The 26,510-nt window shown below is 46.5% G+C and overlaps 1 protein-coding gene across 3 annotated transcripts in view; it reads right to left on the bottom strand.

Annotated features, from left to right (window-relative positions):
* Nucleotides 1-26,510, bottom strand: part of CNPY2 (canopy FGF signaling regulator 2) — a 119,680-nt gene that overhangs the window by 51,890 nt on the left and 41,280 nt on the right. For all 3 annotated transcript variants that reach the window (XM_078686149.1, XM_078686143.1, XM_078686148.1), the window contains one exon: nucleotides 17,421-17,536. In XM_078686149.1, the coding sequence (XP_078542275.1) occupies nucleotides 17,421-17,536 (116 nt within the window). The remainder of the gene's footprint in view (nucleotides 1-17,420; nucleotides 17,537-26,510) is intronic.

Raw genomic sequence — 26,510 nt, 5'->3', positions numbered from 1 at the left:
GCGCGGTGTTAGGGTCTTCGAATGAGACAATGACACAATCACCTGTGATGGACTTGTGCGAGGCGCCTATCCAAGGGACACGTCGCACCATGAGAATTGTACTTCTCAGGTGATTGGGCAGTGGCCTATTTACATTGAGCCAGTGGATTACCTTGTTCTTTAACGACCCAAAGTCCTCCTGCTGTTGGTATGAGATTTCTGGCACCCCCGTGAGCACTAATACATATGGTCTTACGTCTGGGGGAAGATCAACATAGCCCCTGTAGTGATTTTTAAAATGTTTTTGTCTCTGTGGGGTGGAATGGTAAGTATTACGATCTTCAGCCCTCGGGACAGCCGTTGCTTTTGGGGCTGGTGCAGATGGAGCCGGCAACTTATTTGCATTTCCCGCTACACTATTGGCCGTAGTGCTTGCGGGAGCCTTATGCCGAGGTTTCGGAACAGGTTTGGTCACTGGTGGAGCTGGTGGAATGGCGACCACTACTGATGGTATGTGTGTCGCAACTGGTGGGCTAGTTGGTTTGTTGCCAGGTATGGTCAAGGTGGCAAGGTTTAAAATACTTTTTTCTGTCTCGAGGAGCTGGGTTTCTATTCGAGAGAGTCTTAATTCCAAGGGGGTTAGGAGTTTTTTTAGCGTTTCCCACACAATTGTTAAAAATTCCACATCCTTTCCTTTAATCATACAAAATGGTACCCCACCATTCTCACTTTCAATTACAAGATTCTCATATTCCCCCATTGGCTTTACAGGACTAGGTTCTGGTACTGAGGGGGAACTTTTTGCCAGTGAAAGTAGTGAGTGGGATGGTTGGGCTAGGACTTGGGAGGACAACTGAGCCTTTGCAACCTTAGCCTTTTTCCTAGAATAGGCGCTGATGTTGTTACGCTTCCGCTTGTGGTTGAAACCCTTTAGGGAGATAGGGGAAATCCTCGTACTCGTGACCTTACACTTAGCAATTGGTATCATCTCCAAAGGGGGCCCCTCCACCACTCCCACCCCACATACTGATGGACTGATGATGGGGGGGCTACACATGGAGACCCCACCTTCGATGCTGGGGCTGGAAGAGGTGCGACTATTGGATGATGAATAATTGCCTGTGTTAGAATCGGTGTTGGGCCCATTGGTCGGTCTGGTGTTTTCGCAAAGGCAAAATGGCCCAGAGAGGATTTTTTTGTCATGGCCATCTCCTGTGATAACCTTCTAGCTGCGTCAAGTTCAATGGAGACCCTATGCTGCATCTTACCGATCTCCATATCTATGGCGGTGTTAGTTCTAGTAATAAAGTCATCAAGTGTTCCATTTTGCAACTTCCCCTTGGCTGCCCTGCTTCTGTACTCGCGTGTGGACATTGCGCCTTATCCTCAGCAAGCACAGGTAACAGGTGTGTTTACAGCAACAAGAATAAAGCCAGGGGGTGTAGCCCGGACCGGACTCTACCGTACTCGAACGGCCCGCTCTTTGCCCGGTCTTCGCCCGCGCTTCCGCCAGGTGCGCGCGATGACCAGGCGCAAGCACCTCTGGTCCTCGCAGTCCCGCTAGCTGGATAGGCGTCCCTCTCCCTCAGAGACGGCACGAAACCCAGGGATGGAGCACACAGGCTCAAGGTTCCACAGGCAAGTCCTAAGTTCAGGGCTGTGTCCAGAAGTAAACCCAGCAAGTTCTGCACAGGAAACGACTACGATAAGGCAGTATCAGAGGACAGTGTAAAGCATTTGTTGCACACACTCAGTCAGCAAAAAGTACACCCAAGAACTGAACTCTAGGCCAATTGTTTTGTATCAAAAGAAATAATTGTTTCATTTTAGAATCAACAAGGTATCAAAATATACTTTCTCAGGATGAGTTACGTTAGTTAAATACTTTTCAAAAAGGCAATAGACTTTTTTAATGCAATAGTTACAGTTTGTTGCAATAGGCAACACAATTTCAAACACAATGCAACATTGAGCTCAACAGGAATTTCTAGTTAAATGCAATTAGTTACTTTGTAGATTAGTTTTCTAACCACTCGACTGGATCCTAGATTCAGTCCCAGGACATGAGCTGCAAACAGTTAAGTAAAAGCGTTTTTGTTACAGTAGTGATTTTTAAGGAATATTATTGTATTTTAAAAGTGGACACAAACTTTTTCAGTTGAAATTACCAATGTTATCCTATGAAAGGAAATTCAATATTCAGGTGTATGTTCACGTTACTTTTGTAATCCAGTACTGGACTCCTAGGTTCAGCACTGGGACCTCTATCTAAAACAGGTAATGACGTTTTGGGGGTTGGTACGATTTTTAAAGAATATTTGTAGTTTGCAAAAATTGACACTTAGAAGAAATTTCACAGAAAAACAGTGAATGGTTTCTTATGGAAGAAAATTCAGGTTACTGGTAAGTACGGTTAAAATTACTTTTCAGGGTTTGTGCTGGGCTGAAAGGTGCAGCACTAAAGTCTCTCCTGATAACTCCTTAGGGAGAGGAAACGAGGACTCCGGAAATTAGAAAGAGCCTGGCGGAAGCATTATGATTCCAACTCACGGAGCCAGTATATACAGGCACTCGCTCAATATAAACAGGCGATTATAGCCAGGAAAGCAGAGTTCTTTGAGGAGAGAATAACGACTTCTAATAACCCTCAGAAAGAAGTCTTTAAAGTCCTCACGGAACTCAGGAAAAACAAAGAACAAACTTTGGAGTTCATGCAAGAGGACTGCCAAAATTTTCAAGATTTTTGTCAACAAAATCTCAGACCTAGTAGCTGAGATTGCCACAACTCCCGAGTTTGACTGTCCCTTGTTGGATACCCCTGGCAGAACATTGGTGTCTAGTCCGTTAACGGCCTTTTCCTTGATTACGAAGGAAAGGTTGCCAGCTCTTTTGAGTCGGGTTAAATCGGGTTCCTTGGCAGACCCGTGCCCACCAGAGGTGTTTAAACTAGCACTGCCAGGCATAGAGGACGAAATGTTGAACCTACTAAATACTTCTTTACTAACAGGCCAAGTTCCGTCTTTCTTTAAGGAAGCTCGGCTGATTCCCCTGCTGAAAAAGGCTGGGGCGGATGTGAAATGCCTAAAACATTTCAGGCCCATATCTCAGCTGCCGTTTCTGACGAAGGTGGTTGAGCAACACGTACTCACTATCATGTCGGAACATCTGGAGAATAACAACCTATTTGAGCCAAACCAAGCTGGGTTCCGTGCGAATCACAGCACGGAACTCGTTATGCTGTCTATTCTGGATGATTTGAGGAACAGGGCAGATAAGAAAACTCCAAGTGCCCTGGTGCTGTTAGACCTCTCCGTGGCATTTGATACCGTCTGTCATAAACAACTATTGTCGCGGATGATGGATTTCGGCATCGTGGGCATAGCACACGCCTGGCTCTCCTCCTTCCTCGAAGGGAGGTCTCAGAGAGTACAGCTTGGTGACCTTCTTTCCACCACTTCAGCGATCACCTGCGGAGTGCCACAAGGGTCTGCCCTGTCGCCCCTACTTTTTAACATCTATTTACAACCCCTGATTAGATTGCTCAACCAGATGGACTGCCATGTATATAACTATGCGGATGACACCCAAATAGTGATCCAACTCGACCAGGGTCCGGGTGGCCTCGTAAGACTGCAGAACATCTTGAAGCATACAGCCAACTGGATGTCCAGAAATTCATTAAAAATCAACCCGGATAAGACCGAGGTACTGCCAATCACCATCGCAGGGAACCCATGGATTGAGGATTTCTGGCCTAGAGAATTAGGGTCACCTCCGGAACCAGTTGCTGTGGTCAAGAGTCTAGGCATCCAGGTGGACGGTAGGCTGTCTATGCAAAAACAAGTGAGGACGGTGGTAGGGACTTGCGTTGGCCTCCTCCGACAACTTAGAAAAGTTTCACCTAAAAAATCTAAAAACAGTGCTTTTCCAGCAAGCATGGGGTGTTTTATAATTTTCTCTTTTATGAACAGTTGTTCTCCACAGTACTCGATGTTTGGACCCTGATCTTGATAAAGCGCTTAGAGACCCCTGGGTTATAACGCGCTATATAAATCGAAATTAAATAAATAAATAAATAAATAAACAGGTGAGTAAATCGGAATTTGTTGTTCGGCTGATTTTAGGTGAATATTTTAAAGTTCCAAAACTCCACACTTTTCCAAGTGAAAGCAGTCAATGCTAGCCTATGAAAGAAAAGTGAGTTATTGGCTTTTAGGTAAGTACTCGACTGGCAGAGTTAAGGTTCTGGGCATAGACTCCGGGGTCTTCCAGGGTCAGGGTCAGCGGCACTGGGGCAGCCGGGAGCAGAGGTAGTTAGGCCCAATGTTATCCAATGAGAGGCAGGGGGCCTTCGGTTGGTGGCTTCTGGCTAGCAGGCCACGCGGCTGTGGGAGCTGGGCTCCTGGTCACTTGCTCAGGGCAAATGGGGAAGTAGGATAGGACAAAGATTGCACTGCCAGGGGCACTCGGGCAGCTGGGTGCAGGGTGCTTTTGAGCCGTCGGGCGCTCGATGTTATTCAATGGAGATCTTGAAAAGGGAACAAAGGCTGCAGGCTCGGGGACGGAGGATCATCTGGAGCGACCAACACTTCGAGGGGTAAGTTGGGATCTTGGAGGGTAGGTAGGCACCCGAGAGTTGGGCACAGGAGGCCGGGGGCACCGGGTGCAGGGGTGTCTTTGGACATCGGGAAATCCTACCCTCTGCTGGTCGCGGTTGGAAGGGTCCCTGGTTCTGAGGCTGCAGGCGTTGAGGAGGGTCCTTGGGCACTGGATTCTAGGTAAGAATTGCCGGAGGGGCGTTCTCAGGGTCTTGTCCACTCAGGCACAGGCCAGGTTTGGCGGGTGCAGAGTGGGCTTGATTTGTGGTTCCTGGCTGGGACCAGGGGTATTGCTGTTTGAGCAGAGCCACTGCTCGTGGGAGTCCCAGTCTCTAAGAGTGTCAAGGCAGGCAGGTCCTCCGGGGTACTTAAGGTTGCTGTCCGCAGGAGACGCCGGGATTTAGCAGGTGCAGGTTCAAGGATCAACAGGCCTGTAGGGCTGGGGCCAATTCAGTTGGTGTCATCCTCTTGTTAGCAGCTGCACGGCAGGTCTTCTTGATCTTCTTTCTTGTTTTGAAATCGGGATCTGAGGAAGGAAGGATCAGGGTGCCCCTAAATACTAATTTTAGGGGTGTTACAGGTAGGGGAAGGGCAGGGACCAATAGGTCCCTGTCCTGGGGTGAGTACAACACCTATCCTGCTCCTCACCTGCGGTAGAGGGGGCCGGAGCCTATCCCTGATTGGGCAGGGCTCTCCATCTTCAAGATGGCCGGGGCCCGGAGTTGTGCTTCGCCTCTCCCACCTGAGGGGTGGGGTTGGCAAAGGCTGGCACACCCCCCCTTCCTGACGTAGGATTTCCCGCCAATCTTCCCGCCAGAGTGGGGGTCAGAACTGGTGGGGGCCAGTTGTGGAGAACAGCAAGCAGTCTGGAGAAGCTCAAAGGCGGCATGCCTTTGAAGCTTCCCCCTGCCCATCCTGGGGGAGGAGAGCTAGCACCTCGCCCAGGATGTGCATTGTTGCAGGCCCAGGACAGCGGGTCTCTCCACCCTGGGGTCCAGCAACATGTCTGCTGTGTGGCAGCCTAGGCAGCCTCTCAGACCAGATGTGGATTGTAGGTTAGGTTTCAGGGGGCATCTCTAAGATGCCCTCTGTACTGCACTTTACATTAAATCCCACACTGGTATCAGTGTGGGTTTAATGTGCTGAGAAGTTTGATATCAAACGTGTCAGTCTTCAGTGTAGCCATTATGGTGCTGTGGAGTTCGTAATGACAACCTCCCAGCACCATATACTGTTAATGGCATCACTGCACTTACAGTGCCCAGGAATGGTCCTGGGTACTGTAGGGCACAGGCCTCATGGGGAACAGCCTTTACAACGCGGGCATTACCACGCGCTGCCATTACTACGCTGCTTTTACAACGCAAGTCGTTTCAACAACTTGCGCTGGAGGGCGCTGTTGGACAAGGAATAGTTTAATTTTCTATTCCAACACCTTCCCTACTGTAACGTGGGCTGGAGTTGGAATAGAAAATTAAACTATTCCACTATCCAGCGCTTACAGCGCAAGTCGTAATGACTTGCGTTGTAAAAACAGCGTTGTAATGGCACGCGTGTTAATAGCCCGCGTTGTGCTGACATACAACCGGGATCATGCACCTGTGCCCACACCACTGGCATAGGGCAACCAGCTATAGGGGTGACTGATGTATGCCAGGGCAGTGGGTTTGTGGGCATGGCACACAGGGATGTGTGCCATGTCGACTTATGTCTGCACCAGGACACTCAGTCTGCAAAGGCAGGGTGTGGGTGTCGAGGTGCAGGGCCCCTAAGGGTGGCACAATAAGTGCTGCAGCCCTTAGGGGTCTTCTCTGGTCACAATGCCCTGGGTACCATTTATCAGGGGCTGACATGTGGCCAGAGATGCCAATTGTGTTTTAGCTTCAATACAGTTTTAGGGAAGGAACACAGGCCCTGGGCACCTGATTGGCAGGAGCCCAGGGCACACTCTGTCAAAGCACCTCAGCAATTCAGCAAATAGTGGGGCATACCATGCAAGAAAGATGGCACTTTCTCACACCAGCAAAATAATATCCATTGGGGGGTGAAAGTCACATAAGCAATAAATCATAGAAGAAATGTGTCAGCATTCTCAAACATCTCCTCAATTAGAAAGTCTGTAGTTCTGAATGTGTGAAAAAAACTCCACACCAGAATGCAATGAAAAACAGGACATGGGCCTAGATTACGAGGATTTATGTGTGGGGATACAGTGTGGCTGAATAAAGTTTCTGGCTGGTATCCCTAGACACAACTGTGGCTTTTACTAGTATTGGTTCCTAGCATGGGGATTAACATGTAAACCAGGAATTATGCGAATTCCTCTTTCTGGGGACAAATATGCTTCCATTTTGTTTTTACTGCTCTGAGGCATATATTGAAAGGGGACTGGGCTGTTCCAGGTGACAGCATAGGCTGTGAGCTGGCAGGGTGAGTATCTTCACCCTCTATCGGGCAATGGAGGGGAGGGACCAGAGGTATAGGCCATGCAGTACTCGCAGCCCAAACCTCATGCGATATTCTGGCTGTAAAATGTGTTGGTGTTACAAATATATATCAGTGCAGGTCACAAATCTTCTCACACTTGCCCGTTGTGCTGCTGGGGTTGGATTACATCCCCCCCCAGAAGCCCTTGAAGCTCAGTTTTATGTGCTTTGGGAGCACCGCGGCGCAGGACACACTGGGGCGAAGACCAGGCCCATCTGCGCCCAAAAGAGGCTGAGCTGGGCAATCCCTCTTGGCTGCATGATCTGCAAAGTTCCCCTTTTCGCTATCTGGGAAAGGTTAACGTTTTTACTCTGATGTTTCTTCCTCAATAACAGCCTGTGCTCACATGCTTCTCACTCACTCACTGGGACAGCAAAATGTGGTTGTATACCCTCAAAATGGGGGAAAGAAAAGTCGCAGATAGTCCCCATGGGACAGGAAAGCCTAAAAAAATCCATGGGCAAAGCCCTGCCCAACTGTACACGTGAAGCAATTGACATGCTAGAAGAGGTGGAATCAATTTTAAAGCCCACCAAACAGGCATTATCTTGTCAGAAAGGCTCCAGGGTACCAGCTATTTTTTTTTAAAAACCCGAAGTGTGTGCCTCGAAGGCAGCCACTTGGCCATCTCACAAACCCACAGTCTCCAAGGCCCATTGGAGATTTAGCAATCCCACTCAATGCTCCCAACTTTAAATCAACTGTAAAGCCAATAGAGGCCACAAAGGGATCCTTGTTAACTACAACTATAATAAATGTTTCTATGGTAGAATGTGATAATAGATATAATCCACTTATGCCATTGGAACCAGCTACCAGCACTGCTCCAACGACTGGATTCATCGACAATGGGAGAACTGAAGGTTTTCTACCCCCTGTGATAACTTTGACTGATGTTAATTATATTAGCAGAGAGGAGGTTAAGGACTTACTACTTTTGCTTTGTGTCCTTCGAGCGGGCTACGGAGACCTTTGCCCTAGGCAGAGGGCAGTACCTGCGCTACAGGGGGCTCCAGGAGATGGCAAGGGCGACCTGGCCCCAGTTCCCGGAGACACCTCCGCTGACACATTCCCTCAACATTCCTCTTTCCTGTGGTAGGGGGAAACGGCTGGTCTCCCTATTGTACTCTGCCATGCGCCGAGACTCGGCTCCGCCGATCGCGCCGTCTTGGGCGGCCTGGGAGGCGGACCTGGGGGTGGCTCTGGAGCCGGGGCAGCGCAGGCGTATTGGGCTCTTGACCCGGAAAGTCTCGTGTAATGCACGGTTCAAGTTGATCCACTTTAATTTTGTGCACCGCACTTACATGACCCCAGTCTCCCTGAATCGCATTGCTGCTGATAGACGGGATGACTGCCCTAGGTGTGGGGCGGAGAGAGCTGGGTTCTTCCACCTGGCCTGGGAGTGCCCGCAGATAGGTAGTTTTTGGGGGGGCAGTGGTGGAACACGTAGGCCGAGTTACGGCCCTTCGGATAGCCCTGGATCCGCTTCATCGTCTCTTGGCTCTGGTGCCCAAGCCCAAAAAGAGGAATTTGTCTTACAAAATTCTGCAGTTGCTGTTGGTGTTGGCGCGGAGGCGTGTGGCTATCACTTGGATGGGGCAGAGGGCCCCTGAGTTATCCCTGTGGCTCAGAGATGTTAGAGAGTGGACCTTGGCGGAGGAAACCCACATGCAGCGCACGCGCCGCGATGACAGACTTCAGGCAGACTTGTTGGCCTGGAGAATGATGTGTGCTGAGGGATTGCCGGATGTGGACTCGGATGCCACTAGTGCTGAATTGTTTACCCCTGAGGGGTCTGAATCCGAGGAAGATGTGGCGGGCGGTGGGGAGGGGGGACCTGTTTAGGGGTGGTGCCCTGGGCGCGCACGGCTGATCCCTAATGCATAACCTTGTGAGTTGTCTTGAATCCCACAAGTTTGCCTATGACTGTGATGCCTGCACCCTTTTGGACAGTGATAAGGTAACCTGATTTCTGTACACACTCTATCGATGCCAAGTATGGGGGGGGGAATTGTTGTTGTTTCATGTTAGGTTGTGTTTCTTTTGGACAACTGCTCTGTATAGTCGGATGGGAGTTTGCTCCCTAAAACGTCACGGGCGGGGGTATAATTGAAAAACTGCGGATACAGGGGATTTGAGTATATTTCATGTAAACGATTATGTTATCCTTGTGGCACGTCCAACACTACGCCGCCCGGCCTCCGGGATGTGGGCCTAGAGACTGTGTTTTATCTTGCAGGTTGCCCTTGGCTATTTACCTAAGTGTCTGCCGCAGGTATTTATTGGAATGTGTCTTTTTCTGTTATCTGCAATAAACACAATTTTCAACAAAAAAAAAGGTAAGAAGTTAAGCAGCTAGGAGCCTTGGTGAAGCATCTATCTACAAAAGGTGGTTTCCTTACAATCTCAAGTCCTTTCATTGAAGGATGGGAAGGTGTGGATGGTAGCCATGTTAACCCTGCCCTTAGTAGAGAATATCAAGCACTGCCTTAACCAAGGAGTCCAGCCTTTGGCGAAAGGGACTCCAGTGGCAAGGTGGTACTGGAGAGGGTCTATAGAGTTACCGGCGCACACATCGTTGTACCTATAGCTGCGAGCTGCCCTAAATTCATTAATCTAAGCTCGCTACAGTGCTCTGATCAAGGAAATAGGAATTGTTTTCAAGATAATTATACACGACTGGCCAGGCCTAGCCCACAATTTAATAACACAGATCCATATCACGTGCCTGATAATTCTAATCAGACACTGCACATGACAAGTGTCAAACATTTCTAATGCCTCTAGAGAGAACATGGAATCTTCGAAAAACAAGGTATTACACTGGATTAGGTACTCGCATCAATGCCTTTCAGTAAGAACGTCAGATCTCCATCATGATGAACGAGTATCTCCTACGAATGACCCTTATGACCACATTGTCATTAAAATCAAGGGAAGAGGTATAGCGGAAGGGTTAGTGGACCTCGACCTACAATCAAATCCAACTAATGGGTTTTGCATTCGATTTAAATTAAGGGCCCTCCCGTCAACTGATTCAACGTCTATTGAGGCACCCAAAGAGCTCCAGATGGAGAAGGAGGATCCTGAAATTCCATCATGGAATAGAACGCTGGGAAGGTCCCCAAACTCAGACTTAAGGGGAATTGATTGACTTATTAATCATCCAGCACTGCCAGCTGATCACCCATTACCTAACCAACATGAGATCGAGTGTCCTCCCCCATTAAAAATGAGGGTGGAAATTGGGAAACCGGAGAATAACTCTAGTGAGTTTTCCAAGTTAGTGTGCTGCCCCAAATATGGACCGTTCCTCTGGGACTGAACATATGTCGGACCTGATTGTATTAAGACTATTGTCCTGGACTGTTCTCTCCCACTTGCAGGCTGGGGTTAGGGAGAAAACCAGTGTGATCGATCAAGTCTTCCGTTTCTCCCTCTTGGTCTGCAAGACTGTCTGATTAAGGCGAGATCACCAGTATATGGCTATCTTAGATCGAAGGCCAACCTCTGACCTGGTTCGTGGGGGCAGTTCTGGTTCGCTCTCCACAAAATGTGGTTGCCAGATTCATTGCTATCTCTAATAGTAAGATTATACAGCAATATCTACGCACAGGTCAGATGGGGGGGGGAGGGGGGGCGGGGGTGAGTGGACTAATAGAATTCCAATTGAAAGGGGCATCCGCCAAGATTGAGTCTTGGCACCAGCCTGGTTTACTCTCTATATCAATGGGGTAATTCAGCATTTGCAGAACTGTAACAATGACTCCCTCGCTTGGGAGGTGAGAAAATCCGTGCCCTTCTTTTTTTAAGACGGGTGGTCTGCAAATTCTGTTCTAGTTTCTGTGATTCGCACAGGCTAGAATTAAATATTTATACTACAAGGTTTATGACTTTTGACCCATCAAGATCGGAGGGAAAATGTACACGGATGGTGTCCCTTTAGAGAGAGTGAAGGTTTAGAGGGAGTGAAGGAGTTTGATTACTAGTGGGTTCAATTGACAAAACACTATCATTTTCAGTGCAGACTATGAAAAGTAAGGCACTTCTGAAACACAGGGCTAAGATTGAACAGAGGGCACTAAAATCTATTGTCCCTTATCGTCAGCATTGGAGATTTATAGTGAAAAAGCAGTCATGCTCTTTATGGTTCTGAGGTCCTGGGTTTTGGCAATACATCTCAGCTGATAACAATGGAGAACAGCTTTATCCAATCTCAGTGGCCTCACACTAAACACCCCCTAGATTCCACCAAGATTAGACTTGGCACAACAATACATCTCACATACTGCGAACCTCAAACCCCTTTTGTATTGGATAAGGCTGCGGTCGAGTAAAGATATAGTTCAGTATCAGCTATTACTCAAGGAGCTCCAAGACTAGATGCTGGGGTAGGATTCCCTGGGCTCAAATCCATCAAGTCCTGGTTCATTAATCCTGACAGGAGTTAACGCTGAGATAACCCATCCCTAAGCAGTACCTGGATGGTTGAACAATTGAAGACTAGATATTGGGCATTTGTCAGCAGCAAGTGTGATCTAAAGCCTTCTTTAGGCAGTCGGACAAAAAATAATTTTTGATTAGTAACATAATAGGGTACAATACAGTTCGTACAGTTTCATTTCCTACATCAGGAAGAATATAGTTATAAATGTAAACACCAAATTGCTGTCATATTACAAGTGATCTATTTATTTATAAAGTTTTATATAGGCACTCAGCGAAACAACCGGGGAAGCATTCCTCATCTATATATCCTCCTATGCGGCCCCTCTGGTGGGTTCATACATGGGCTCACTCGATAGCTGTTCCATTTCCCTCAGATCGGTTCCCATTTCCTGGAACAAACCACTGCTCTACACCAATCAAGGTCCTTCATACAATCTTGTGGCGTTGGTGTTTCGGGTGCTCACAACACAACTTCGCAATATTGCACTTCGTAATTACCAATCCCATGTCACCCAGGTTCTCTCTTTGGTACTAAGGTCGGTAGCTTTCCACACATTTAGTAGGCACCATTTTGGTGAAGAATTCTCACTGCTTTTTGAAGAATTTCTTGACAATATTGAGGCATTGGAGGCAACAGATTTATATCTGAAATTTCGATATGGTATTCTTCCTGTAAACAGATTAAGGAGCAGTTGGAGAGCTCAGTCACAAACATCCCAAAAATGTCCAACTTGTGCTTCCTCCAGTAGCGCACTATATTTTTTTGCCCAGTGTATGCAGGTATCAGGAAATCCTGGTTGGTCCCCGTGTGCAGAAAGTAAGTTGGGAGAGAGGAACTTTGTGAATGCCCATAAGATTTTAACAGACAAAACTGATTTACATGTGTGTGCGGTAGCCAAATATTTGCACAACGCCTGGAGGTTAAGGCACAAGCTCTGTGTGGAGTACCTGTGTCTTTAAAGGATTGACGATTAACCGATGATCCTGACACAATTTTTAATGTGCTCAATGCAGTTAAGAAACCATTTTGGACATGTATGACCAGATTCATTTTTAGATGGGATTTGTAACGAGATGAATTGAATTGATTTACTGATGGGTTTATTTATTCCTCTTTCTTTTATAAACCATTGCAATTCAAAGATTTGTTTACTGTTACTTGAACTGTGGCTTTTGCACAATTGTGCTTTCCATCTTACCTGATGTGTCATGGATATTTTAAACTGGTTTTGTTTCACGTTCTTTTATTGGCACGATTGGCCGAAATAAAGTATATATATATATATATATATATATATATATATATATATATATATATATATATATATATATATATACATATATATACATATACATATACACACACACACACACACACACACACCAGTGCAGAACAGTGGGCTGGTTACATTTAGGCGGTGTGGTATCGCACTCTTGAAATACTGTCCCACCCACCTTATCATTTCCAACCACAAGGTGAAGGATGGAATGCTTGCATTAATCTCAGCCACGGGCAATTGATTTGGCCACATTCCATTGTTTTTCACCCACCATGCCACTCTAAACAAATGCCCACCATATGCAAATCAGTACCGACCCTGCTCCTCACTGGAACAGTCTGTTCCGAAATGCTGCGCAAGAACCCCTCCAGAAGGAACCTCTAGCAACCCCGACCAGTTTTGCCTGGTCTCGGGAAGAGGAACGGCCTAGCAATTTGGGTTAGACTGTTCCAACTAGAGGACAGTCAAAACTGATTGGCATATGGCTACAGCCAACTGAGGTGGCATAGTGGCCAAAAGAACAAAGGGTTGGAATGCTAGCCAGAGTGACTGCTAGTGGTTAGACTTATCACAAGCATTCCTCCTATCATCTTTTGTGTGTTTTATGTAACAGTCTCAGTGGCCAGGTTTTTGCCCAGACATGCATCTCTTGCTCTCTGTGCCACTGGAGCCAAGATGAGCCCAACTGACTCTTAGGGCAAAACGTGTCTTTAGATGCTTGTGTTCTGGTTCAGGGAGGACCTAATCTAGCAGTTTGGGCTGGATTGTTGCTTTAGAAGCAGGATTAGGGCTGATTTGCATATAGCCAAGTCCAAACTGAGGTGGCATAGTGGGCACAAGAAAGGGAGGTTGGAACGCTCCCCTAGCAATTGGCAGTGGTAAGACGTATTGCAAGTGTAGGACTTGGCCCTTTTCCCAGAAATTTTTCGCTTTTTATTCCTTTAATTTAGGGTGCCCCCTATTGTAACAAAAGTGAATAGGCCTTGTGTAGTGGAGATGCCCTGCGTAATGTTAAACTAATGTTAAGGTGCAGGTGCCCTCTTCCCCTAACATGGCTGCCCCTGCTACTGCAGCGTGGTCCTTTCAGGTGCATTCTAGTGGCCAGGAGCTGGCTGGAACCCACAAACAATGTATCAATACTAGCCTGCCAGCCTGCCCATAGCCAGAATGGTGGAACCTCCTAGAACCTCCTGGAACCTTCTGGAACAGGTGTGGTGGCACCAACTGCCACTGCCAACTGTCAACTGGCACTATATAAGGAAAGGGAGGGAAACTTTCCTGTCAGATTGAGAAAGCCCAGACCTGGGGAAGAACCTACGCAGGAGTTTTAGGCAGTGGGGCCTAGCCAGGGACTTATGATACTGGGAGTGACAGGGCTTAGGTGTTGCCTTCCAAGTGTTGAGGAATCCTGAACTTACCCCCTGATCTAGCCCGGTGGGAGGGTAACCCAGAGTCCATCTGAGGAGACTGGCTGAGGAGATTTGATACCAGCCATCAACTCCACCCCCCTTCAAGGAACCCAGAGACTGCTATTTACAAGGGCGCAAGAAACAAAGCGCCGAGAAGAAACCAAGTCACCACAGGACTATTGAGAAATCAACCAGGTATTGGCGCTGTGTCGCTCCCCGCGCTCCTGGACGCCACCTGGGATCCCTTTTGCTGGTTTGCCACTGTTGTGTGATCTGTCCTGTGGAACCTGCTGATCTGATTCCACCTTAAATAAACTGACTGCTGGCTAAGCGCTCTTATTCCCTAGCGCTAGCACCCTGAACTACCTGTCCTGCTGGCACTGCCTACACTGTCTGATCTGCTCTGATTTAAATAATCTACCTGAAGAGTGCCGGCCCTGCCTACCCAGCGCTCCCCTACAGTGCCCCCTTTCGAAGCGCTGAGGTGCTGGAGACTTTTATGGCCTGAGAAGCGCTATTGCTGAAACTGCCCCAGCGCTGGAATTGCCGGGCGCTGCTCTAATGTGTGCCCCTGAGAAGCGCTATGCTCCGTGACCCCTGAACCTGGGAGGGACATAAATCTTCCGTGCCAGCCTGCCTGCCACCTATATGCCCGAGCATCGGACTGACCGGGCTTGTCCCCGCTCCTGGCGCTGTGCTGCGGGAGCACGGTGTGTCCCCCACGGAGTGCTACGTCAATCCCCACTCACCTCAGGGGAGACTGCCTGGGAAGGGCTGGGTCCGGAGCGCCGTTGGCTACCCCCGGCGGCTCTCGGTGCCAGGAGAGGGCCGCCGCTGTGCTGAGGAGGCCGGAATCACCACCGTGGCCCAGCCTGAGGGTGAAGAGATCACGCGGCGGCCCTGGAGCTTGAAAAAGGCCGCCGCGTATTTCAGTCAGGCCTCGCTAGGCCTTGGAAGCAAGCTCACTCGCTTCACGTGACGGGGGCGCCCGGCACGTCATAGGCCGCGCCCCCGCCTGAAGCCGCGCAGCCATTGGCTGCCGCTATCACACCCCCGGGAGCCGCTCTGCTTTTGGCCGCTGGGGCCGGGCCCCTCATGAGCCAAATCCTGATTGGTTCCCGGGCCGTGAGCACTACGGGAACAGCCTGTCCTCGCCGGAGGGCGTAGCGAGAGTGCAAGAGCCCCCACCAGCATCAGGAGGAGCGAGCGGGCTTCCCTAGAAGGGCGCCCTCCATCCCGAGGCCAGCTGAAACCTCCGCAAGGGCTCCCCAAGGAGCCGAAGAACCCTGGTTAACCCCTGCGGTCGCCTCACCTCACTAGAGGGCTCCACGAGGAGCCGGAGCCCTCCCCCAGCCCCCTAAGCCTACGCAAGGGCCCGAGAGGCCGAAGAGAAGAAGGTAACCCCGGGGAGGAGGGTGGAAGGCTAGATAGGGCCCGAGTTCACCCCTCCCCTGGGGGACAAAACTGTAGTTGGGCCCAGTGGCCAGAGTGGATTGTGAAAGTGACTGTAGGCCTGTTGGGCCCTGAATAGGGCCAATTCTTTTACAGGATGCCGTGTCCACCAGGGAGAGGTTTATAATAAAGAGTGAGCTACTCCCTACCGAGGAATATTGCGAAGGTCCCAATTAACCCGGGCCAGAACACGGTCTTGAGGAGGTGCCATAGTTGGGCTCTGAGTTAATCCCTGCCTGATTTTCCATGATCTGTTTATTGTTCCTTAATGAACTGGTTGCCTCACTAAATGAGATGGTTATTTTTACCTAAAGAAGGGTTGGCTTGTCTGATAAGATGTTAGTTCTGTATAATGAGCTGTTGCCCAACCTTTGAGGAAATGTTTGATATGCATAGCCAAGTTTTATATGCTTAGGGAAATGCACATTTTTCACACGTTGCCTGATTTTACCCTGAAGCGTTTATTCCTGCAGAGTGAAATGCTTACTCCTACCTCCTGGAATGTTTACTGCTATGTCAAGAAACATTATTTCTTGCTTGACAGGATTAATGAAATGTTCTATTGAAATGTTGTTCTCACATGCGAACAGGATAATTCCTAATGAAAAGTCCCTACTAGATTAAGGGGGTGTTTACCCTGGTATTGGACTGTTTTAGAGGTCCCAAGGCCCACAGTTTATAGGCCTCAATTCATAAAAGGTTAACCCCTGATTAGAGGCTGTAATAGAATGCTTACAGTACCAGGATGAAGAGTATTAGCGAGGGCTAGGCCCAAACCCAGGGATTATCCATATTTCGCCTAGTGTCCTGCTCAGCCTAGGCCTTATGCATGGTTTACCGGTTATTAAATGTTTACTTCTGCTCAGAGAAGTGGTTACCTCCTGGAGGAAATGTTAATGCATAACTAATGGAAACTTCTACTCCTGTTGTTGAACTGCTTAATGCCCTAAACTAGGAAATGCTTATTCCTACTGGGAGTGATTCCTACAGTGGTTATTCCTGATTAAGGAGATGGTTAATCCTGCACAAGGGGATGTTTAATCTTAATGAAATGTTTTCTCCCACTTAGTGCTGCATTTACTGGAAGCCTACAGTTATTTATTTACATGTTTTCTGCTGTAAAACGCCCACCCTTGCTTGGTGAGAAGTGGGTAAAATGCCTGCAGAACTAATGAGATGCAATGTCATTTGGTGGTCTCCTTAATGTATTTCTTACAGGTGCTGACAAGAAGCAAAGCTACAGTCAAGCCTGTGGTTATCCATACTTAATATTATCTAATATTCAATATTTATCTGATATTTAATATTTATTCCTCTGAGTATTTATTACAAAGTGTTGAAACATATGTATTCTGAAGGAAAACTAATAAGTAATTGATACTGTAATGTTTGATTACCCCGACTCTGCACTATATAAAAGTTATCTCATTTTTATACAAACTAACTGGAGTGGCGTCACACATTGCGTGCCCATTTTTACTGTCTCAGTGGTTGTGTGTGCTGTGTGGTCGCTTTACACATAAGCTTTCGGATGCCTACCCGCTCGTGCCATGCTATTCTCGGGGAGTTGGTGACCCCAGTTCCAACAGCAAGCATTCCTCAAAATCATCTTTTGTGCATATCAGCTTCTAACTTAGCCACTGAGCGCTGCTTCAACTCACTTGATTTGAAACAATTTGAGATCTTTGAGGAAGCTGGCACCAGTGTCTCACTTCATAACGTTACATGATGGAAGAGCTCCTGACACACAGGGGAAATTACTCTACCTCAGATACCGATTGACTGCCATCAGGGTTTATCCTAAATGAACCCATCTGAATAGTCTTCTTAGGGTCCACCTGCTCGATTTCCCACTCCAACTCATCCACAAGTGCTCGACATGCTAAAAGACAAAAGAAAGAAGGTTTGCTAGACCTGCTGTACATGGACACATAAGAGCACTGTCAAACTACTAACCCACAAGCGTCTCTGCAATCCCTGAGGTTATCATTAGCGGGTGAAGTTTGTACTCTAAATAGTTTTCTCCTCCTCCAATTTCTATCACAGATTTCCAAATCCTACTTTGAGGTCCTGGGTTTTGGCAATACATCTCAGCTGATAATGGAGAATTGCTTTATCCGATCTCTGTGGCCTCACACTAAACACCCCCTAGATTCCAGGCGAATCCAGTGACAAAAATATTTTTACTTTTTATTTTAATACTTTGGGTACCCTTTCTCCCACGTGGGTCCGGATAGGTTCACCATGCCCCCTTATGCCCTTTTTATTTTTTATGTTTCTCAACACAGTGCTCAAGTGCACCGTGCTTGGTATTAGCAGCTGAAACAAAAAATTGTCTGTGAGAGCTAGTCATTTAGAACGTGGCGGATTTGTGAATCTACAATTAATGAAAGGAGCAAATACTTTGTAATTCAATGGGGAGCCTTTATTATAATTTTTTTATGGATTTGTGAATCCTCCTTGAAGTTGCAAATTCCCATGATCCCCAAATTAGCTAACCAGATCTCTCACAACTTTAACCGCTTCATGCCCAAATCAAGCTTCTTGAAAACTACTGAACGGATTTAAACCAAACTAACAAAAACATAATTTGTGAGAAAAGTTCTACCTTTGTCACAAATCTTGTGTAGTTCCGTTTAGAGGTTTTTTTTCTGCATCAAAGAGAAAGGGAATCCTATCAGAATTGAAATCCCCCCAGGCTCCCTGAAGCCTTTGTTCACAGCCAGAGCTGTGAACAAAAACATTGGAATGTTGGAGCTCCGGGCTTATACCAGCCATTATAAGGCCGGAGCACTCCATTGTTTTCAATGGAGCTCCCAACATTCCAATGTTCTAATTATTTTTAAACATTTCGTATTGAATAGCAAAAAAGTTATTAAGCAAGACTACCTTCTCTATTGAAACTCTGACCTACCCATAACTTCACTGGAACTATTACCGCCAGTGTTATTACATATAAAAACACACACACACACATTCTTAGAATCAAAACTGCCTCTGATAAAATATTACATGCTCCAACCTGGCTCATCCATGAACTACACTGACTTGTTTCTGAGGGCTCCCCCCATTGTTTTCTGGAGATTGCCAGGGCTGTAAGCTAAAGGCTAGACTCCTTTATGTTTGAGAATAGACAACAAGATTTACAAAAGGATGAGTCGTCCATTGTACTAGACAAAGAGGAAAATGGATATACTCCAAATGGCAAATTAAAAAAAAAGAATCTTCAGCTGAAATTAAAAATGAGCCTAATTTGTACTATTTTGCGATGTTGTCTTGAATGGTCAAATAGTGCTTTTTGAATGAGTATGAAGCATTATGAACAGAATTATCGTTCCAAAACCCTTGTAGCTCACCAGAGTAAGAAACATTGGGTTGTCAAACATGGAGTTTAGGCATCTGATTGGGAAGAAGTGAGCATCAGAGCCCGGGCAAGCCGGTGAGACAAAGAGCGAGCAAGATATAGAAAGAAGCAGAAATGAAGAGTGGTGGGATCTGAGTGGATAGAATGAGGGTCAGAAATAACTGGAAACCCAAGCAAAACAGTGTACCCTGGAAGATTTCACTTAGTCTCTTTATAAAGGATGTGTTTATAATCCCAAATGAAGTCAGGGTGAAAGGAGGAACAGCGGGAGGCTGTAATTAATTTACCCAAGTACAGAGGATTCGGGGGTGGGGGGTATTTTAAGAGCACTCTACTACGTCTTTAGTTTGGGAACTGCTTGTCGAGAGTGGCATGGGCTAGGTTTACATAGTTTGAGGCCTCACCTTGAATTGTTGATCCATTCGCCATATCAACGGCTCAGGCCACATGGTGGCTTGGATTTGGAACTCGGGGTACAGTCACATCCATTTTGCTAAAGCATTTGACAGACAAATGAAACTAGACAGATCATCAGAGGAGGGCTGATGTAAGATAATGGAGTGTGAATAGCCATGTCAAACAACAACCACAATACTAGTCAGCGTGAACCAGCAAAGTCAATAAATTAACCTGAGGTCAACCCCCGATAGCTATGGCATAGAGCTGACAAGCTTTATTTAGGGCAATGTGTAACGTATTTATGCAGTACCTAAAGAATAATTAAGTCAAAAAGTTAAATAAAAAATAGAGTGAAAAATGTAACAAACAAAATTTCAAATCCAATAAGAGCAACCGAAGACATGAATTTTCAAACTTAGAGCCAAGAAGCATAAAGGGCCAATTGTAGTAAATGGTCACAGTAGACTGGGACCAAGGAACAATTTGGTGCTCACTGCGATGGAGTGTTGGTTGTATACACTAACCAGGTTCGCACTAATTAAAGATTTTACCTTCTGACTTTAGGTTTTAAGACCCAATCCATCACAGGGTTACACTTCTTAAGTCCACCAGGACATCAACAGAGGCACTTAGAAACTCACAGATTTGCCAGGTAAAAGCCAAATAGCAGGGTCCAGGTTCAGTTCCCACTGGCCAGTTGTGGAAAAATACCTATTGTTGCTACTTGTATTCCTGCACCTTTAACAGGAAGTCAGCCCTATAACTCTTTGAACAGGGGTGTCCACCCTTTTCTGTGAGAAGAGCTACTTCTTTTCAATGAAAATATTCCAGATTTAATGTTGTAATAGTGACCACATCAGGCAAGATCACATTATTGGCCATCATATGCAAGATTACTAGCAACAAACATCAGTACATCTTGCAGGAGTGCTTGCAGTAAAGTAAAACGACCGTCAAAGCGGAATGTATCTATACGAGTAATACACAATAGCCATAGCTGCAATGTCCCTGTCACTAAGGTAATATTAGTAATGTATCCCCCAACGCCACATCGTAAATATCAGATTTAAATATATTTTGGAAACTCAACCATTTTTCTCCGAACATCAGATTACGAGTTCAGAAAATATAGAAATTTTAATATTGAAGAGACTTTACAATTTTGGTACGCATACATTGATTTGGCCAAGGAAAAGCTTCAAATTTAGCAGACCCACTTACTGGTAGCTGGAGAGCTACCAGTAGCCCATGAGCTACTTGCTGGAGAAGCCTGCTTTAGAGTAAATTTCCTTGTCCTGGATACAAGAGGGAGCAGGTCGAGGGCTCTTCTCTGGTTGCAGACAGCAGGTTCAGTCATCTTTTGATCTTACTCAAGTCCAGAAGAGTGCTGAAGTGGGTGCCTGGAGATGGCATGTTTATGTCTGGCACAATCTGGCGAGTCGGAATGACTCCTAGGCACACCCTAACCAATGAGATAAAAGTTCCCAGTGCCAACCCTACCTACTGTGGGTATGTTTAAGATGGTGGGAGCCTTGAACCACATTAAACTTGGGCTCTGAGGGCTACGGTAATCCTAGTGTCCTCGCACATCTAACACTACAATCCAGTTTGGGGCAGTCCCTGTACCCACAATAAACCCAGAAACAGAGGTCTTGTGGAACAAAAGTAGGGTTTTCCAGCAACCAGACAGTGGATAAAAAAAAAATAATGTTTTGGCATCCTGTTTCCATTCCTTTCAAGTGCACTCTCACAGACAGTTATATGTAATACCAAGATACACAAGTTTGACAGAGCAAAAGTAGGGTTCTCTGCAAAGAAAATGTTCTGGCACCCTGTTTCCCTTCTTTTCAATTGCACCCAAAAGTATTATATGTAAACCCAGCAGACCTGCCAAGAAGTATTTGACACAAATGTCACTAATGCTCACAGGCCCACCTGGCACAGTATCATGTTTAGAGAAGTAATCTCTGACCATTCTGGTCAGCCTACAGTTTGCTTCTGGGAAGCACTTTACACCTTTTCCACACCTATTCAAATGCCAATTCCTTGCTGGCAGAATTGGAAGAGCAAATGAAAATCTAGCCTGCAGGAACTGCAGGCAAAGAAAAAGTAACTTTCTAAAAGTAATTTTTCCTTAATATTTATTAAGAATCCAACCCCGCCATTGAATTGGATTTTTAATAACTATTACAAATATTTTTTTCAATATTTTTCAGGCTAATGCAATTTCAGAGACGTGGCATTAGTTTTTATTTATATGTACTGTGGTTTTCTACAAAAAACAGCTAAGCCTGCCACAGAGAAACATAGCTTTTGGGTGCGATTCAGTGTCAGGACATGTTCTACTTTTAAATACGATATACCCTGCCCAGCGGGGGGGTGTAAGACATACATAGGGTTGACTTATTAATTAAAAAGGAGGTTTTGATGTGTCAAAAGGGTTTCCTTTGACAAGTCACAGTGCAGTTTTTACACTGCTGGAAACAGGGTACACTGATAGCCTGAAGCCATGTTTGCACTGCCACTGTAGCGGATGGCACAATAGGTGCTGCAGTTCGCTGGTGGCATTTAACTTCTAAGCCCTGGGTACATATACTAGGGACTTTGAGCAAAGTTAAACATGCCAATCAGGTAAATACTCATTTCAGCGTGTTGAAAGGGGAGGACAAGTACGTCATCACTGATTAGCAGGGGAAACTTACACAGCGATCAACACTGAGCAAAACAGTCAGGGCAAAAATCTGGGGGTACACCATCCAAAATATGGTAATTCCTACAGCTGGTACCAAAATAGCAGGAGAGCTTAGTTTTAAGCTCTTGACTGCTCTATTGACATATAAACAGGTGTCATAAAAAAAGCATACATAGCAGCACCTTATGATGTATATGTATACAACAAAGGAATGATCCACAAATGGCAAGGGTAGTGCCCTCTAAAATTTGCACAAGGCCAGTTCAACCATGAAAGAAAAGCTCTGGACTGGAAAGTCAGACGGCTCATAATATTTCCTTAAGACTGTGCGTTTGGGCCACATAAAAGTCAAAACTGTGCAGGACTAAGTCTATGCACACCATTAGGATATGTTGACCATCGTCCTGGCTAACTCACAATGCACCATCTGAACTTCTAAACGCCACAAGGTACTGGATGGTATGTGCAACCTCAGAACATGACAACGCAGACTCCCTGTTCGAAATAATGAGAGGGAGAAAAGCGGGATCAAAACTGTCCCCTCAGTGGATGAGTAGAGGAGGTCGCTTAGTAATTGATTCTGGAGAGGTGATGGAAAAAATTGAAGAAAAGCAAGACAAGTATAAAGAGTGGTACGACAAAAAATGGGGTGTTAGAGAAAAGAACCTCAGTAGTGGAATGATGGTATACATCAGGAAGCCAGACAGATCGGGGAAGAGTGAAGACAGGTTCTACCCCCCAGGGAGGATTAAGGAGGTGAAGAGTAATGTAGTGGTTATGCAAGATGGGAGAGTGTGGAGTCAGGACAGGGTGGTAAAAGTCACCAGTGAAAGAAATGGGTCAAGGGAAGACAGGGCAGTCCCAGGTGTCAGTGCTGGGGAGTTGGGGCACCGTAGGGAAAGTTCGAGGAAAAAGACCATCCCCTGCTGGCACCGACAGTATAACATGAGTTAACCTTCTGGTTCAAAGGTCACATTAGATTGTTTCATACAGAATCCATTTTGTTCAGTTTATCACAGCCTCTTGGCATAATGTTCTTATTTTTCTCTTGTAATTTCCCCCCCCCTCTTCTTCCTTTCCTCTGTTCCCTTAGGGAAAAAGATGTGTTGTAATTTTAGATGGTCCCTTCCTCCCAGTGTATTTTCCCCCTGCCTTCCCCACCACTTGGTTTCTTCCCAGCTGTCATCCTGGAGGCAGCTTTAGAACGTTCTTATTGACATTCCGCCCAGCTGGGTGCACTGAAGAGATTATCTCTAATAAAACTCTTTCTGCTTGATAACGGTGTGCAGTGTTATTACAACACTCCCCAAGGAAATTGTGGAAACAGATTCTACCCTTTGTTAAAAACTTAGGCATGCCCAAAGGGAAACACAACAAATACTCAAATTGGCATTTCAAACATTTATTGAGGCAGTAATATTCTGGTGTAAAATACATGTGCTGCAATAATGAATAATGGAAAACAAACAGTCATCAGCATTACGAGAATGGTAAAAAAAATTTTTTTAAAAAGAAATAAAAATCTGTTCACCTATTGTGATGTTATATTGATTATATGAATAGATATAATTGCATCTATACTCCCACATAGCACTTTCTATCAAATATGCATAGGGTGTTAAGATCTGCAAGAATGCCCCAGAGTGGCCTCTCTCCCAATTACGTGAGGGTATGTGTCATCTGGAAACCCATCTTTGGTGTAAAGCAGACTTTATCAGGACGGTAACAGGATCCAGCTCGGCTGGATGTCTGGCATGGGGCTACCTCCCTAGTGCCAGCAAAACGTTCCTCTGGCGAAACAAAAGGTTTGGAGAGTTTATAATAATCTTCACCCATACTCCCTATGCCGGAGTTCTAGTCTGTCTGTTTTGTTTATTCTACTCTAGCAGAGCTGTCGCCAAACAGAAACAATTTTACAAAGGATTTTTTGCCCAATAAACTTAGTCCTTTTACAGATTATTCATGGGCCCGATAATATGCCTACAAAGAAGTGTAAGCAGACCTATTTCTGAAAACATTATTACATACGGATGTGCAACCAAATGTGTGATAAAAGTAATCATTTACCCCCCTGCGTGCTGAGGAACGAACGGTTTCGTCCTGAGCGTGTGCTGATAACGGATCCGTTCTGTCCTCGCACCCTCACATGGGAGAAAAGCTGGCACTCCTCCCATGGTTGTCCATCTAACTCCCCCCCCAAACAGTGATGGAAGGGGTTCTGCTGGCACCCCTGCCCCCTCCCCCCCCCCCCCCAATCCATACTTCAGCGCGTGACGTCATCAAGAGCTGCGAGACGCGTGGGAAGCCATTTGGTTTCCAGTCGTAAGAGGGGAAGGAGGGATTTTACTTGCAGGGAGGGGTGGTTTGGGCGTTCACAGAGGCATCAGGGGAGAGGAAAGAGTTATTCATCTTCCCCAATGTCTTTTTGCAGGGCATTCCTGTAGCATGATCGCGTATGGGGTCGCAATCATGCAGCAGGAATGCAAACACTAGCACCAGGGATTATATTTTTGGGAAATGAAGCACCCCTTGTGCAAGGGTCGCTTCCCAATGTGGATAATGTGATTAGGTCATTTTCTGGCCCTCTTGGGGGCAGATTGGCCCCATTTTGAGGCCTGCATGGGAGGGGGGGGGGGGGGATGCAGAAAATCCAAGAGTACCATGTTCTATGGTAGGAAAGTCCCTTGGGCAAGAACGGCCTCCATTGGGGGTATAAATTATTTTAATAACTTTTGGACGTTTTCTGTCCCCTCCCTCCCCTCCCCGGGGTTCGGTCCTATTTGGAGGTCCATCTGCTCCAGAGGGGGGAGGGGGGGCAGAAAACCCACTAGCATCAGGGATGTTGTTATATTAGGCATGGGCACAGTCCCTTGGGCAAGGATCGCCCCCATTGCGGATATAATTTTTTAAAGTAACTTTTGCCACTTTTCTGACCGCTGTCAGGGTGTGTATCAGCCCTATTTGGAGGCCCTTCTGCTCCTGGGGAGGCAGAAATTCCACTAGCATTAGGGATATCGATATTTTAGGTTTGTGGGCAGTCCCTTGGACAAGGATTGCCCCTATTGGGGCCAATACGTTTTTTAAAATTACTTTTGCCCGTTTTCTGCGGAGAGGAGTGAGTGGAAGATTCTGACAGTGAATTTTCGGTCCGTGGACTGGCGCTTGGCTGGCCGTGTGCGTGGACTGGCACTTGGCTGGCGGCGTACAAGGACTGGCGCTTGGCTGGCGGCGTGCAAGGACTGGCGCTTGGCTGGCGGCGTGCAAGGACTGGCGCTTGGCTGGCGGCGTGCAAGGACTGGCGCTTGGCTGGCGGCGTGCAAGGACTGCATCTGAGGCAGAGGAGGTAGTGGAAGATTCTGGCAGTAAATTTTCTGTCTGATAGGAATTATCTGATAATGAAGCCACTCTCCATGCAGATGAAGTTCCTTTTTTAGAGGAGGATATTGATTTGCCGATAGTGCAGCAAGAGACATTTGGATTGCAGCCTGGGGCTGCAAGGCTTCCCATAGGGGGAGCTGACCTCGGGGTTGCCCAAGACATGGTGCAGCCAATGTTGCCTGCCTTTTTGTCGCAGGGTGTGGAGCGGATACTAAAAATCATTTGCCTATACATTGTTTTAAGTCGTTTAAGGACGATGTATTTTTGGATAAGATTGTTGAGCAGACTAATTTGTATGCAGAGCAGCACTTAAGGGACAACAGTGCCAGTCTTAAGCCCCCCTCTAGAGCTACCAGGTGGACTCCCACAAATCTGGTTAAGTGGAAATTCTTGAGTTTGACTTTTTTGATGGGCTGCATAAGGAAGCCATTGATGTCTTCGTATTGGTCTACTTGTCTCTTGATGGCAACGGCTATATTTCCTGCAATCATGAGTCATGATTGGTATTTGCTTCTGCTGCGTTTTGTCGATAATGGTTTAGCGTTGCCCATGATCAACCGGATTGTGACACCCTTTTTAAGATTCGGCCTGATCATTTTTCAGAGATCTATGCTTGGTTTTTAGGTAGTACATTCCTAGCAAGAGGGCACAGTATGGAATTAAAATGTATATGCTGTGTGAGAGTAGGACTGGATAGGTCTCTAATTTCAGTGTGTACATTGGTAGAGATTCCAGGATTGAACCCCCCTGGTTGGCTGTCCACTTTCGGGGTGAGTCAGAAAATTGTGTAGGAACTTGTCAGAGGACTTCCATTTATATGTAGATAACTTCTACACTGGTGTGCAATTGTTCAAGGAATTGGTCAAAGTGGACACTGTTGCTTGTGGCACAATCCGCTCTAACCGCAAAGGTTACCCAAAATAACTTGTTTGACAAAAACTTGAGGGGACAGTGCAGTGCTTTTCGTACTGTGAGGTTTGCAGACAGGAGAGATGTGTACATGCAGACTACAGTCCATGATGA

The sequence above is a fragment of the Lissotriton helveticus genome, chromosome 1_1, assembly GCF_964261635.1.
Source record: "Lissotriton helveticus chromosome 1_1, aLisHel1.1, whole genome shotgun sequence".
Lineage (NCBI taxonomy): Eukaryota > Metazoa > Chordata > Amphibia > Caudata > Salamandridae > Lissotriton > Lissotriton helveticus.
The sequence above is the reverse complement of the archived record's forward strand: the minus strand, read 5'-3'. Positions and strand labels throughout refer to the sequence as shown.